Here is a 16,917-nt window from a genome sequence, read left to right as displayed (position 1 = left end):
TGAGCCACACATTGACATTCCAGTCTGCCTGCCTGCCTCTCTGGCAAAAATAGATATGTAAAACGACAAGCTCTTTCCCCCTCGTTTTCCCACGCATAGTTTGTCTGAGCTGGTGGGAAAAAAAAGAAAGAAAAGAAAGGTCTCTGGTCTGTGTCAGCTCAAATGAGAAACAGTCTGTGTGCGTGGAGGAGTGACACATCACCGTTCAGGCAAATGAGATGGAGGAGGAGAGGTTGAAAGGAGAAAAGGTTCACATCCTTGACCAGTGTTGATCCTGCAGATTGGTTGGGTTTTAGTGCCGTGTGGTTTCTGATGACTGAAGCAGTGGATCGATCATGTTTTTGCCATCAATGAAGATGTTTTCTTTTCATAATAGTTTTTTGAAATAGGAAACAAATCAGAAGGTGGAAATTGGATGTAAAACAACATTAAGTTCAAAATAGGCTTTGGAGTTGTAATTGAATTAGAGATGTTACATAATTGTTTGTAAATGCTCAATAGCACTTGTACCTGAGTGCTTTAACATTGACATTATGTTTGCTACATTTAATTCACCAAAAACCAATGTTGAAAATATGTAACATGTTCTGTTGCTAGAAAGAAGAAGATTTTGATTCTTTGTGTCTTGGAATGAGTATTTAGAAAATGAACCTGCTTGTTCAGTTCATTTATTGAAGATTCTATTGAAGGTGTGACGGAATTGAATGGCCAATATTAGACCATCACATTACTGTAACCCTGAACTTAATTACATACTACTGACCAGATCGTGTTTTTTGTTGAAATGTGTTGCCTGAACTGAGAGGTCAAAAAACGTCGTGGGACTTTGTTTTCCCAGATTCACTTAGCGATTAGACGGGATCTGGCCAACCTAAAAGATTTTTTTACTGTTAGGATGCAACTATTGTTGACCTCGTGTTCATTTTGAAACTATTGGAGCCTTTAACCAGTCGGTATTGACCTCTTTTGACATATATTGTGTGCCAAAAGTTATAAACAACAGAGACCCTCCCCAAATGTGAGAAGAGTACAATGCCAAATTGGTAAATAATAATAATAATAACTTTATTTGTATTTATTTGTAGTTTTTCCAGGTCAGAGTGTGACAGTATGGGTTTGATTCTGGAGATGGTTCTTAATTGAAGGAAGCAGGACTGGACAATTTTCTTGATCTGTGTTTCAAAGCTTAACTGAGAGTCAAACATTACTCCCAAGTTTCTGGCAACAGGTTTTAAATAAGCAGACAGGGGACCAAGTTGACTCTTGATGAGACTGGTGTTATTGTTTGGGGAATTAAACAATATGACTTCTGATTTTGAGTTGTTGAGCTGAAGAAAGTTTTGAGCCATCCAACAGTTAATGTCAGAGAGACCATCTAAGACAGCATCCAGGCTCTTTGGGTCACCAGGTCTCAGCGGAAGGTAAATCTGTGTGTCGTCTGCATAGCAATGAAAATATACATTGTGTCGTTGGAGGATTTGGCCGAGTGGAAGCATGTAGATAGAAAATAAAATTGGACCTAAAATTGAACCTTGTGGTACACCACAGTAATGTGTGTTGTGGAAGACGAGTAAATTACCTATGATGACCGAGTAGGTTCTTTCTAAAAGGTAAGAATAAAACCAGCTAAGTGCAGCGTCTTTGATGCCAACCCAGGTTTTGAGGCGATCGATTAAAATGGTGTGATCTACGGTGTCAAAAGCTGCACTTAGGTCTAAAAGAATTAAAACTGCACTCTCCCCCCTGTCTGCTGCTAAAAGGAGGTCATTAGTTACCTTGAGGAGGGCAGTTTCTGTGCTATGTAGTGCTCTAAAACCAGACTGAAATTTCTCAAACATGTTGTTATGATTCATAAAAGCTAAGAGTTGTGTTGAAACCACTTTTTCTAAAACTTTTGATAAAAATGGAAGTTTAGAAATTGGCCTAAAATTGGCGAAAACAGAAGGCTCAAGCTTGGGTTTCTTTAAAGGAGGTTGGACCATAGCATGTTTAAAAATCAATGGGTAGCTGCCATTTGCTAAGGAGCTATTTATAATCAATAAAATACTGGGCCCTACAGTGCCAATAACCTCTTTGAGAAATTTAGTGGGAATAAAATCAAGGCTGCATATGGTTGATTTCAAGTGAGATATGATTTGGGATAAGAAGGACAGCGATACAGGTTCAAAATGACTAAAATAGCTTTGAATGTCCCTGCTGGCATGTAAAACACAGGGGGTGGAAGTTTTGTCTTATTTCCTTTACCTTATTAATAAAATAATTTAAAAACTTCTCGCACATTTCTTGTGAGGCATCAGTAAAATGACAGGGGGAGGGGTTTATGACCGAGTCTATGACCTTGAATAAAACTCTGGGGTTCGAGTGAATATCTAAGATTAAACTGGAGAAGAAGGAAGCTCTTGCTTCTTTAACTGCCTTTTGATAATTATTCGTTGCATCTTTCCAGATCTCATAAAATAAATGTAGGGCAGTTTTTTCCCCCCATTTTCTTTCCTTTCTCCTACAGTCTCTCTTGAGTTCTTGGGTGTTTTCATTTAGCCAGGGCTGTGGTGTTCTATTTGACTTTTTGACCTTGTAGGGGGCAACAGAGTCCAGGACAGTCTGACAGGTGTGATTAAAAAGGAGACCAGCTCCTCTGTATCAGAATGTGGATTAAAAGCAGTTAAAGAAGCAGCAGTAAAACGCTCAGAGAATTTGCTAGCAGACATGGTGTTAAAAACCCGGCAACGGGCAGGTGAACTGAGATTTGTGGGAGGTTGGGAAAAAAACGCATTGAATAAAACTTCTTTGTGATCAGACACACAGATATCCTTAATTTTAAAGTTTTCAGGGCTGAGACCATTATACAGGACGAGGTCAAGGATGTGACCCTTTCAATGTGTGGGTAAATGACCATTGCAGGCTTTTTGAAAATATTAGACATTGGTTTTTACTCCGTCTTCAATTTCCACATAACTTTTCTTAACTGTACCTATAGCTTCATTGAGCTCCACCACCACCGCTGTTGTTGAAACGACACTTTGACGTCACTGCTCTGAGCCAGCCCCACTGGTTGCCGATTGATCCGCCCTTTGGAGTGGTTGAGCTCATGCGAACAGGGTTTCCAAACTCTAATCACAGCTATAACTGAAGCTATGATTGGAACGGGGAGCCAGGCTAGGGCTCAGTGTCTTACTCAATGTACTCGAGGACACTCAAGAAGCAGGATGGAGGTTTCTGATACAATGTGGGAATCAAGGTTTACCTTTTCTTTTTTAAAGGGCATTCTTGACACCATTTTGCTCTTTTACTTCAAGAAATGAAGCTTGTCAAAATTCAAATTTGCTTTTTTCCATGGAAGAAAAAAGGTAAAGTAAAGCTTTGCATCCATTAATGCAAGCCTTGATGGATGTAACACAACAGAGGCAAGAGTGAGCTACGGCTGGCACAGCCACATGATAGATTGGGACCCCGTCCAAAGGCCATAACTGTAATAGATATTATACTGTACTAAATGACATAAATGTATTACTACAACAGCTAATGCTAAATGAAATACTAGGCACCGCAGACATAAGGTGGCGGAAGGGTCAAATATGTTGAACGTCTAAGCATGCTGCCTTGGCGGTCTCCTAGTCTTATTTCCATATAAGATGACACTGTTATTTTTTTTATTTTCCATCATAACGATGACATTTATCATCAGCCGGTCCATTGTCTTTTTAAGGAAAATATATACGTGACTTTACATGGCAAATTCATTTTGTAGAGATGAGTTGTATTATGTGGGAATCAATAAAATGTTGATGGATGACTCTATTGCACTATGTGGTGAGCAGTTGTCACATAGCATCTCTTTCAGTTTCTCTCCTTTCTATTGTCTCTGGAGGATATTTCAAACACCAGCACTTCTAATACATTTAGAAATACCAAGATGTCTTCTGTACCCTCAACGCCCCAACATAACATTTTGTTGTTTACCTCAAGCAAGTGTATTCAAGCACACTGTGTGGAGGTTATCCACAGTGACACAGAGGGCAAAACGTGTAATAACCTAGCTGTATACTTAAAGAAGTGAGCAGTGTTGTTTGCCGTGGTCTGTCTTCTCTCATATCTGTGTTGTGATAGTTTACTCAGTCTGCTGAAGCTTCTCTTTTACTTCAAGAGGTGTTGTTTATCGAAACAACATCAGAGTTTATAATGGGAAAGTTGGGGTTTAAAAAGTAATAGAAAGCAAAGGTTAGCCTTTGTAGAGTCAATGTATATCTCTTTACTAGTTGTGGAGAGGCCTTGCTGACCAGTTCATGTATATTTCTAAATTATTATAGTGTCAATGTCTGTCCAAAGAAGAAAACAGTTCATTGGAGTGGAGGAATTTTATTCAAAGGTCCGTTAAACCTGCAATCAGATGTGCCTCAGGGGTACTGCAAGCACTTAACAGAAATTTTATGGGGCTTGATCTAACTGGTTGTCACTAATTTTCGCACCAATGACCAGAAAGGAAGCAAAGTCTAGCAAACAAAAAGCTGCGTCATTTAGGTCGGTTCTGGTCAACACGCAAAGAAACCAAATATGACCTCCAAACATCAGTCAAGCATCAGCTGTCTTCAAACTGGTTTGAACTCTTATCTTCAATGCCCTTAGCCATCTTTGACTTGAATGACTTGGGCCATGACCAACAGCGTGTCACTTAGTGACGGCGCCACGACGGATGACAGATGGGTGCTGTGGCTCCACCCTGCTGGCTACCCATCCACTGTGATGGATGCTGGGACGAGAGGAGCACACGGTCTTCGGATTTCATTTGCTCACCGCTGTTCACTTGCTCCTATTGATTTAGGGCTGTGCTGTTGACAGGATTAGGGATACTGTGCGTATGTGTGAGAGTGTGGAATTGTAATGTGGGTCTTATTTGGTTTTAATTGATTAATCACACCCTCTGGAAAAGCAAACAGATATCTCAGAAGAACTTGATCAAAATGCATCCAGCTTACAAAGCAAATGACGAGCAGAATGCTTTAGTTTCATAGAAGACAGTTCTCATACCAGGAGGCTTGGGTCACAGCTGCAGATGGCTGACTTTCTGTTGTGCGATTTATTATTTTTTAGGGACATATTACCCCAAAACTTTTGTTTATTTGTGGTAGATTTGCTGAAAAATATGACTTTGGGATTGCTAGTAGTGCTTGAGTCTTTACCTGTAATGTACTCAAGATGGGTAAAACACAAAGTGTGAATTATCAGGATGAAGTTCACATTCACTGGATTTGCATATTTGCATTGCTCTATTTTAAAGCACTGCACCGTCCTTAGTTTCTCAAAAGAAAAAGAAAAAATGAATCAAGTCATCACAAGTTGGCAGCATTTTCACAGGTTGTTTTCAGCTCGATGATATCAAAGATTAAAAGAAGACAGAGGTGCAGAGACGGAGCAGAATCTGCAGAAAAAGTAGATTGTATCATCATCACAGCAGGAATCTATGTCAGAATATCAACAACTGTATTTTATTTTTTACAAATGATAATGAATCGTGACAATGACGTTTAGTCAGAGACATATTAAGGAACAATCTTTTTGGAAATAATTATTCAGGCTGCTCTGCAACGCGAGCTGTTCACCCGTCTACTCTGTCCTTCTCACCCTTCACAGTGTGGACGCCCAGATAGTCTCTAACTTGTCTCTCTGGCATCTCCCTCTGCTTGGTCCTCTCGTGGGACTGCAGTTGATCAGGGCCAGCTTGTGGCTGCCGCAGTGCTCTTGCCAGTCCTGCTGTAAGGTGTGTAGGTGTGTCGTGAGGAGTCTCAAGGGTCTTTCCAAGCTTCTCCAAAATGACCCTCCTCTAATTCTTCTTACTTATTCTCTGGGTTCAGCTCCCTCGGTATTGGCACTCTAGTGGAGATATCCGTTATATTGTAGAATAAGGCAAGAGGCCTGCATGTTGTTCTTCTCTTGCAGCATATCTTATCCACACCTCCTTCGCTGGTGTTAGAGGTTAGGGAGCACAAATCGCTACAACCTATAATGAAATGACACGGGAAGGACGTTCCCGTTCTTCTTTACCATGTATGAGACAACCGTGATGAAACTGAAAGGGGGGGGGGGTCTTTCACCTTTTGTTACAATTACAGCAAAAGGCAGCTCAGGCTTGTTCCCCCTCGCTGTACCAACCGCGGTGACGTACGTTTTCAGATAAGAGATACGAGACGTGTATCAGCGAGAGAAGTGTCTGCTAAAATTTCCAAGGTTTTCAAGGTATTTTGTGCAGCAGATGTTTCATTTCGTGCATTGTAGTCAAATATCTCTTGCTGCCGGTTTTTAAAATAAGTCTTCATGTGTGTGGAACAACGTCACCGACAAAGCCGAGCTCGTTAGGAAAATGACAGGGGCCTTATGATGAATTTGCTTTTAGAAAAGCAGACACATTGTCTTCTTTCACTTTGGCTCTTGAGGGTGCCACTTATCCAACACTTGTGGAGAGGAGTGTAATTCCACTTTATACTTAGAACTAACAGAGCTTCTGTTATATCAGTATTCAGAGCAATTGTTGAGGCAGAAATGCATTGACAGTTCATACCCACAAAACCCTACTTCCCTATTCATATAGGCTATAAAATAGTCAAATATTGTGTTTACTATGACTGTTTTGCATTTCATTAAACATAAGTAAGATAGAACTATTAATATATTAATATATAGCCAAACTAAAGTGTCTCAGTTCTAAGAATGTCACTCGTGTAATTTACACCAACCTGGCCAGCAAACCTCTACGCAGCAAAGAAATATTTAAAAAGGAAAGCGGGACAACCAAGATCGACATGATGCCACGTCTCTGGTACTATGTAGGCATAATAAATAGTTCCAGCACTCGGCTGTCTTATGGAAAATATTGTATCTTTCATTGTGTCAATATAAGAGATTATCTGACATGTTCAGTATTGTCATGCAGGTTTTTGTTCGGTGTCAAGTCCTGTCAATATGCCTCATCGGCATACCCTTAGTAATTTAATTTAAAGTCCTAAATCACAGTGGAAAAAAAATCCATGTCCATAATTCTCCAATCAAAGTATTGATTTTCTGGTTGACACTCTTGTTAAACACAATGACTGGACAGACGTTGCCAGATATTGATGGAATTCCCCAATTCATGTTGCACTTGTCCCTGATGAGCCCTCTGTGGACAGACTTCTGAGGCAGACATACGCACACACACACACACACACACACACACACACACGCACGCACGCACACACACGCGCACATACAGGTCATAGATTTGTTCTGAATATGGGTGTAGTGCAGATGGCCATTTAAACATGACTTCAGTTAAGCTTGTACTTCAGAGAGAGTTTTTCCATTTCTGCAAAAATGGGAAGATTGTTAGATATCTCATAACTGCAAGTTTGTGAGTGAGACTTTAGTGTTAACGAGGTGCTTTGAATGTAAAAGTGTTCATCATAGTTTCTAAGACTCAATCTCATTAAATCCGTGGGTTGGGGGGGGACTTTATTAATTTCTCTTATAGTCATAATTTCCAGTGATCGTTAATATTCATAAGCGATAAATATTGTGGAGGAACAGATTCATTTAACTTATTTCATCTTCTTTTTTTTTTCTTTTTTTTACAAAGTTTGTTGTTTTACTTTCTTTTTCATTGTTCTTTTCTCATAATGTCAAAGAGTTGATGTGAAGTTCCCTTGTGAGGCAAGACTCTTCATCCATCTCCCTAATAACTATTACTCTGTGTGTGTGTGTGTGTGTGTGTGTGTGTGTGTGTGTGTGTGTGTGTGTGTGTGTGTGTGTGTGTGTGTGTGTGTGTGTGTGTGTGTGTGTGTGTGTGTGTGTGTGTGTGTGTGTGTGGTAGGGGAGTTGGGGGGGGGGGTTGTGGAGGTAGTGGTTTTTCATCTATCGCACAGGGAGGCTCTAGAATTAAATAGAAATCTCTCAATCTGAGAGGAGACAGTTGCATAACACAACACAAACACACACACACACACACACACACACAAACAAAGTGCATGAGAGACTAAGTATATGGGGAAAACAAAGACAGACAGTGCATCAGGTAAACGGCAAAAGACAAACAAAGGACAGACAGGAAACGGACGAGACAAAACAGAAAGGAAAAAGTGACAGATTATAAAGCGAGAAAGAGAAATGAAGATACAGAAGGTTATTAAAATAAGGAGAAAAGGGACAGAGTCTTAAGACATTTTGGGGAAAAAAATTATCATTCAGTTTAATTATTTGCTGACATAACATTTTAGTGTTGAAGAATAGACACTGGCAGGTGTCAAGAAATAATTGGCTTCCTAAAATAGCACCAAGCAATCTGTCGTCCTAAAATGAGAAGAAATTAAAATTTTCTCAAACAGACTTTACATGATAAAATTAGACCCTTCAGATTAATTGATCACTTTTTGCTACTCTGGGAGAACAGTTGAGTAGTTAGAAAAATGCCTGATTATATTTTAAAAACAGGTATAACCATAAGCACGTTTTTATTCAGAGCTGTAATTGTCAAGTTTGCATGTGGTTGGTGCCAAAATGCAGAGACGTGACTTTCCAAAGACGGTCTGTAATGCGAAAAAACATCTGTTTAATCACCCAGCTCAGCTGTGGTGTTTATTTCAAGAGTTTTTTTTCTTATCCTAAGTTCTTGTCTGAGGCTGCTTTGATAGTGTCAGAGGTAGTGGAGGGCCCTGCATATTACTTTAATGTGAATAATGTTCTATACAGTATGTGCAGCTTGTATGTCTGTGCCTAGACATGTTTGGCTGGAGAAGGCAAAGGAACCAAGACAAAAAGAAAAATTGGCAGAGGGGATGATTTGAATAAATATGGCTGGCTGTGGGGGTGTATGGTGATCGCTTCCAGTCTTTATCTTTGCTTTAATTCAGAGAAAAATCCTCCAGAGACCATGGTGAAAACACACCTGCTCCCAACTCCACTGACACAGCCAGGGTGCAGAATCAAATTTCCCTCTCTCGGGGAGGCAACGGGACATTTCATTATGAATTTTGACTATTTATTCAGATCCAGTCTCCTGTGGCCCAAATGAACACCTGTGATTTAACTGTATTCTTGGCAATATCAATGTCCTGTTTTCGGTCCCATAGGACATTAGTAATTCCACCCTAAGATTGTTGTTACACCCCCTAAATTGTAACTGTTCTGAATGATAAGCTGGACAGGATTTATTTATTTATTATTGAGACAAAAAAAAGGCGACATTTCAAGAATATTCAGTTCGGTCATTTGCATACTTTGGACTGTTGATATTTGTTAACTGTCATTAATTAAAATGCCTGATACAACACAATAGTATTGTGCAAATGTGCGTCCTTGGAGTCGAGTATGTGTGTGTGTTTCTTCTACTGTATCTGATTGCGTGCGTGTATCAGTTTGGGAATTATTGTTTATTCTACTCATGCATGGACACTGTCTCATGATATTGATGGAACAGCTGCTTGTTTTGATCTCCAGCGGCGACTTCCTCCCACAACCCCAGCTCGTTCCCACTGACAAACTGTGCAGAAGCTATACTTACTGCACAAAATGAAATCCTCTCACTGCTGTGCTGTCTCTCTGCAGTGTGTAGTATACCGAGTAAAGATATTGGTTCTCTGACCAGGAGAGAAAATCAAATATAAGGAGTGTTCAGTCGATTCTGCCTACACTTATTAATGCATGTGAAGAAATGTGTGTCAGTCACATCTGCAAAAGAAATTAATTATGTGATTCCGAGTCCCCTGCCAGTCTAATAGTAAACCTTTTAAAGCACCACTCTTTAACCTGCCCCACTGTCAGCAATATAATTAATAATTCTTTTATAGTGGGTCGTAACACACTGTCATCCACACAGAGGGACTTTTTTTTTTTTTACAGCCTGAGACCCAACCAAGTGGTGGGAATGTTTAGTATCGCTAAATGTTTAATTTCAATTGAAGATGAGGTGGTGCGGGTTATGACATTGTACTTAAAAGTACAGGTCTCAATAGGGCTCCGGCTTTCACAGTGTTAATAAAGGAGCCCCCCCACCCCCACCCCGCCCCCCACCCCCACCCCATCCCTGTGCGAGTGGCCAGTAAAATGACGGGCTCTCTTGCATGGGTAAGAAATATGGACTATAAAGGCCTTTGGGTCTCCGGCTGGAATCAATCAACCACATTTTCGGACCATTTTTTCAATTATGCATGTTAAGGCTGGATGTCAAGGTAGTGAGGTGTCTAGGAAAGACCTCACACAAAGTCTTCACTTTTAAAGAAACTTAGTCCAACGGAATGAAGTGGGTAAGTAAATGGCCTGGTAGTACCGCACCCAAATTCTCTTGATGAACAGTTCAGGGTCTGCCCGTGCTCCGCTAGGGACTGTTTCTAGTTGTTGCATCCCAGCTGGCTTAGACCTCTGGGTATCATCCATGTTGTCAGTTCCCTCTGGTCTCCAGAACGCGCACCCGGGCCAGAGTTTCCGTACAGGTGCACAAATTCTTGTGCCCAGCCCCGTCAGTGGAGACTGTTTGCAGTCGTTGCATCCGACTGGGCCTGGATCTTGTCATTGATCCAGCATATGCGCCAGAGTGTTTTGACTTTTAGGCATTGTTCTAGCTCTGGCTTCATTTCCTCAATATCTGCCGTTGTTGTAAATGCATACTGATTGGCTCACCCTTCAGATTGGCCGAGTGAACCTTCATGTGAATAGGGTTTCCAGTTTATAATCACAGACTAAAGCTGTAAGTAATAGGCAGGCTAAGTGAACTGCAAAAAATGTCCCTTTTGATTTTTACACCAATTAAGAGGAAAAACATTGTATTGCTCGGCTTGCAAGATAATTTAGAAACAAACGGATTTCACAGCTTTGTAAATGCAAAGCTGCAGTGACTTATTTAAAGTGCTGCCACCACATAGCTGCTTGACATTATCAGCTCGCTGACAAGATGTGAAAGCCTCGGAGGCCTTTAGATCAGCTCTGAATGGTGCTTAGCTGGGGATTCAAGCAGCAATGTGTTCCTGTCACAGTGGATTGTTTTACCCCTTTGAGACAAATCACTCCGATATCGCTGCTTCAATTTCTCTGTCACTGGACACTCGGCTTTATCTACATTGACATTTAAACGTGTTTCATTGCCTCCTAACTTTAGTAATTCCCTTGTATCCTCTGATGAAAACTGTTTCTTGAACACGTGCTTCTCTACTTTCTTTCTTTCTTTCTTTCTTTCTTTCTTTCTTTCTTTCTTTCTTTCTTTCTTTCTTTCTTTCTTTCTTTCTTTCTTTCTTTCTTTCTTTCTTTCTTTCTTTCTTTCTTTCTTTCTTTCTTTCTTTCTTTCTTTCTTTCTTTCTTTCTTTCTGGCTTATGTCTCTCATTCAATACTTCGCTATTAAAGAATTCGGTCTAATAGGAGAAATGTATTTAATTTTATACAAAGATATTAGTCCTTACTGTCAATCCCCTCAGAACAGAACAAGCCTTTATGCACTATAAAAGTGTCCTGGGCAGACAGACTGAAGGCTATGTCTGACCTTGGGTCTGTGTCTGTGCATGTCTATGTGTGTGTGTGTGTGTGTGTGTGTGTGTGTGTGTGTGTGTGTGTGTGTGTGTGTGTGTGTGTGTGTGTGTGTGTGTGTGTGTGTGTGTGTGTGTGTGTGTGTGTGTGTGTGTGTGTGTGTGTAAAGACTTAGTTCAGTTTTCTAGTGGTCCTCCAATTACATACATACACACTGTAGCTGCTCAGTCACTGATCCATTAAGGGCTCATTAAGGGCTCATTGGCTTGCTCAGCTGCCCTTTAGCAAACGCTGTAGAAACAAGTTTAATTTAAACACTGAACTGCACTCTTCACTTGACATTACTTCAGTTGTTCTAATCCATAGCATGTTGCACTAAATTAGACAGAATTGACGAAGGCTGAAAATATGTCACGTTTGGTGTACGCGCAATTTGTGGCATTATTGATCTGATTTATCAAGTACGAGTGCCGTCGCTCTTTGTGTTTGAGCTTGAGGCGCTAACCTGTGTTATCACCAACCTCACTTTTTCAGCATCTTCAACAAAGACGTGCTTGTAGTTTTTTTCTATACATTTTCATGATGACCTTTTTCAATTCCCAAATCTACACATTTTCTTTTTGGAAGAAGAACCTGTATGATATCAGTTTCTGTGCTCCTGAGCGGGAGCGCTTGGCATTGTTAAAAGAAAGTCTTTGAGCTCGACGGTGCTGATGCATCTTTCTTCCTGCAAACGCCTCAGCAGGTCAACAGCTGACTAAGTGTTTGAATCAGATTGAAAAGGCCCAAAGGGTGGACTGAATCGGCACGAAAAACACCGCAGCAAGTTCCATGGCTCGACCTAGCCGAGCATCTGTGCTTTGAATATAAGCGACGAAATAGAAAAATAATCATTTCCAAATAGTTGTTAGTCAATATTAAATAGTGTTTTTGGCTTGAAATGCTTTGTAGCATTTTTCTAGTCTTTGTAGTAGTCTTTGTAGTAGTGATGATGATGATGAGGTTTTGAAGCGGTGGCTGTGATGACAGATCCTTTATTTTTCTTGTCAAACAAATCGCATGATCACACTCCTTACACACCTTTGTAAATAAATATTTGTAAAATACATAGTTTTAAGGAAAATTGACTTACTGGCAGGGCCTTTTTTCACTAACTCAACTACCCATATAGCAATATAGCATGTTTATTAGTGAGCTTTCGAGATGCTGGAAAATAGATTCTGTTATCTGTCAGCAAAGTCAGTTGAGCTGTTTGCTTTTGTTCTCAGACTTTGTGATAAGCTAAGCTAACCGTCTGCTGGCAGTAGCTTAATATTTACCGGACAAGCAAAATGGTATTGATCTTCTCATCCAACTTTAGTAACTAAAACAAGGAAACGTGCCTCTCAAAATGTTGAACTACTCTGTAAATTTGCACACAAAAAAAGGCTGTTAATTAATAATAAAAAAAATATCTAAAATCTGATTGTGAATTTAATTTAAAAAAAAAAACAGCTGAATTTTACTTAAATTCTAATATTCATTTAACACTTTGTATATTATTAATGTTTGAAGCTGGATGCAATAGATGGACTTGGTTACTTGTTTTTTCACTTATTTCCTTTTTTAGATGGTGAATTCTTGCTTTTGCATCCCACAGTGACATATTTTACCGAAAGACTTTGCCTAACTGTGGTCCTGTGATGGGCAACATCACATCTAATAAAAATCAATTTGTTTGCTACAATTATACCTTGAGGGAAGAGCAGATTAAAGCCTGTAGTCCTTGGATGATTGAATTAGAACATGTTATTAAAAAGGATAATAAGTATGTGAAAGCAAACATTAGGCTTTGATTACTACTCTCATCAAGAGCTAATATTTAGCTAAGTGAAAAACAGCTCATTAAATGTGCTTGCTTATCAGGCAAATTGTATTGGTAAATTAACCAGCAGCTCTATCGCAACTCTCTGGATTGTGTTTGCCAATAAATGGTCTGTTTTCCAGCCATTAATTAAAATGGCTATCTCTCCTCCCACACCTGAGAACAGGAATGTGTGTGTGAGATGTAGTCAGTTTACTTTTAAATACAGAGTGATAGTTTTTTGAATTTGTTGGTTGGTAATTAATAGCTTTATACTTGGCTTTTCTCACCTCCCCTCCCCTGTGAATCTCTCACATGTCGCTGTGAAAACAGTGTTAATTATAGGTTTTTGGCCCGCACCAGGAGCGTACTGCCATCCAAAAGTGAGCAGGGTATCATCGCTCATCTTGCAATGGCTGATGTGGGCTTTTAAAATCTGAAAGTTCCAGTTTGTAATTATGCAAATATTGACCATATCTTTTGATTAAATGTGACCTTAATTATGCCCATTTGTAGTTAGGTCCAGTCCATTTCAAGTTCCCCGCAACAATAGGTATTTAGTGTTTCCGTGGCAGGATGTAAGTGCAAGTGAAGTAAGAGTTGTGGTTGCTCTACTAGTATTAGTTCAAGATATACCGCCAGCCTTGTACAGTATACCCTGTGAGCAAAATGGCTGAATGTCAGTCTAAATATGATGCTTGCACACGCATACACGGGCAAACTCTGCAGCTTGTGGAGGGTCCAATGCTGCATTGTAAGCGAAGTGATTTGAGAGCCCTTTTTCCCAGGCAGGTAATTTGATTCTTGGAGGTCGATGTCAGGTGGTTTTGGGGTCGCCCGTGTAGCCAGTCCCCACTCTAATAAAACCAGAGAGCGGTGGAGGACCAGGAGGCTAAAAACCCCCATTAACTCCTTTCCCATCAACACGGGGACAGGTAACCTAGCGACCCTGCAAAGCTGCCGTGCTCCCTGATCATGTGACCTGGGAGTTGCAGAGGTGATGACGAGGCAGCTGGAGTCCGACATCATTCTAGAAGGAAACTCGTTTGTAGACCCGAAGGAATAAAAGGAAAACAATTTGTTCGTGTGTTAATCATTTTGGTTTTTTTCTTGACAGTGGCAGAGGAAGATATCGCAACAAATAAATGTCTGCTATAATTTGATTTGAATATTCATGATCTGCTGAAAATTTCACTTGGACTTTTAGTGTGATGCATGCCAAGATATTTCATAAACTATTAGTGAAATTGAAAGAAATATACATGTTCTGTCGGCCCCTGATCTTTTGACCCTTCCAATCAGGCCAGATTTTCCATGTGTACAGATGAAATATCAAACTCTACCCACTAACATATTCATGTTCCTCACTAGACAATCCTTTTCTATTTTGGGCTTTCACTGAGCTCTCCTCTAATAACACTTCTGGCTAACACACACACATACACACGGTGTCTCATAATAGACAGAAGCAGGCAGATTGTAATGAAATTTGCAGATTGTATTCTTGCTCTGAATATGAGGAATCTTCTGGAATTAAGTGACTCCAAGGTGTTTCCTTTAGTGCCAATCTCGGGAACAAAATTAATATTTTAAGCCCAACTATCGGGATGTTGTTCATTCTGTCCGTCACTCTCATATTGAATTCTTTCTGTCACGTGTCAGGGCCGCCAGCGGAGTTTTAGACTTCTGGTCTTATCGTTTAATTACTTTCTTTGCGTCTCCTTCTTACCCTCTTGTTTTTTTCCTCTCTCCCTCCACTCTCCACCTTCTTATTATTTCCCCTTTTAGTGGGACGCCATCACAGAGATGGATGAGCACAACCGACCCATCCATACTTTCCAGGTTTGCAACGTGATGGAGCCCAACCAGAACAACTGGCTTCGCTCCAACTGGATCTCTCGACAGGCCGCCCAAAAGATCTACGTGGAGCTTCGCTTCACTCTGCGCGACTGCAACTCCATCCCCTGGGTGTCCGGCACCTGCAAAGAGACCTTCAACCTCTTCTACCATGAGACGGACGAGGCGCACGGTGTCAAATTTATGCCCACGCAGTACACCAAGATAGACACCATCGCTGCCGATGAGAGTTTCACTCAGATGGATCTCGGAGACCGCATCCTCAAGCTCAACACGGAGGTGCGTGAGGTGGGACCCATGACCAGGAAGGGCTTTTACCTGGCGTTCCAGGACATCGGGGCCTGCATCGCCTTGGTGTCGGTGAGGGTTTACTACAAGAAGTGTCCGTTCACGCTGAGGAACTTGGCCTCGTTTCCGGACACGGTGCCACGCGTGGACTCGTCCTCTCTGGTGGAGGTGAGGGGGGCGTGTATTGACCACGCTGAAGAAAGAGACACACCCAAACTGTTCTGTGGAGCTGATGGGGACTGGTTGGTTCCCCTGGGAAGATGCGTCTGCAGCGTCGGGTACGAGGAGATCGATGGCTCGTGTGTCGGTGAGTTTTTCCAACCTTTCTATCATTTATTTTTGCTTTTCGTTTTCTTAAATGTAGCGTCTATCCAGCCTAAGAAAATCCTTAGATTAAACAAAAAACTATTAGCTGATGAAGCTGTCCCAGAATTAGGTTTATGTTGAGCTTGACATTTAAATGCTAGGGCTAACCGTGTGTAGTTATGTAAAAGTAACAACTTCTGACTTGTTATTTATTTGCAACTTTAGGTATTGTTGTGTTGTTGTTGTGTTGTTTTGTTATTTTGTTATTTTGTCTACATTGGTGGGTCCTGATCAGCTTTTCCCAAACTGAAACATATGCGCACATCAAACCTTCAAACACAGTTGTTACTTGCATTGTTCAAGTGGTCAGGAAGGTGCTAAATCTCAGAATTAACATGAAAGCAAAGGTGAGTGGTATTTTTATTTCAGTACATATGTTTTAAAATTATTGCAGCTTGGAAAAGACCTTGGATGTGAATGCTGGTTACTATTTAGTGTTAATGGTCCGTGTTTCAGTCACTATTTCAGACTGTCGCTGTTTGACAACAGAAACAGAAAAATACGTATATGAAAGCCGCTTTCTTGGGAATTCGGTCGTATTGAAAAACCTCATATTTGAGTTGGAGAAAAGCTCAGAGCACATGTGAACATCAAACTGGTGAATTACACTGTGAACTAGAAAGAATGTCTGCCACTGTAAACATCCACTTTTCTTAAATCTTCTCTTATGCTTCCCTCACTTGAATATCATCTGTATAATCTTATCCACAATCTTTTGTCTTCTTCATTTATTCATGAAATCTCTTATCAAAATGGCAAGACATTCAGTATGATACAGCGAGGAAGTCAATTTCATATTTAGGTCTATATGACCCAAATATTGATGCATCTGCCATTCAGATAGATGAGCGCCATAGATGAAGAGGCTGATAAAATATTTGCAGGGCTTTATTTCCATCTACTTTAGTCAAACATCAAAGATTTACAAAGTTTAGCTTCTTTCTTTTTTTTCACCCACCCCACCCTCATCAGGCATCCTTCATTTTTCTTCTCTTGCTCCATTATTACTAGCTGCTAACTCTGGAGATGAATGAGATAATGTGATAGGTTTTGTGTGTTTAAGATTTGTTATGTGTGAGCAGAG

The 16,917-nt window shown here is 40.4% G+C and overlaps 1 protein-coding gene across 2 annotated transcripts in view; it reads left to right on the top strand.

Annotated features, from left to right (window-relative positions):
• Nucleotides 1-16,917, top strand: part of LOC138620876 (ephrin type-A receptor 6-like) — a 165,037-nt gene that overhangs the window by 29,975 nt on the left and 118,145 nt on the right. For both annotated transcript variants that reach the window (XM_069698481.1, XM_069698480.1), the window contains exon 3: nt 15,111-15,774. In XM_069698481.1, the coding sequence (XP_069554582.1) occupies nt 15,111-15,774 (664 nt within the window). The remainder of the gene's footprint in view (nt 1-15,110; nt 15,775-16,917) is intronic.

Source organism: Brachyistius frenatus, unplaced genomic scaffold (assembly GCF_029030835.1).
Source record: "Brachyistius frenatus isolate BFR_SWC_R1_liver_20210118 unplaced genomic scaffold, ASM2903083v1 Contig_27, whole genome shotgun sequence".
Lineage (NCBI taxonomy): Eukaryota > Metazoa > Chordata > Actinopteri > Embiotocidae > Brachyistius > Brachyistius frenatus.
Note: the sequence above shows the minus strand (reverse complement) of the source record. Positions and strands in the feature narration are given on the sequence as shown.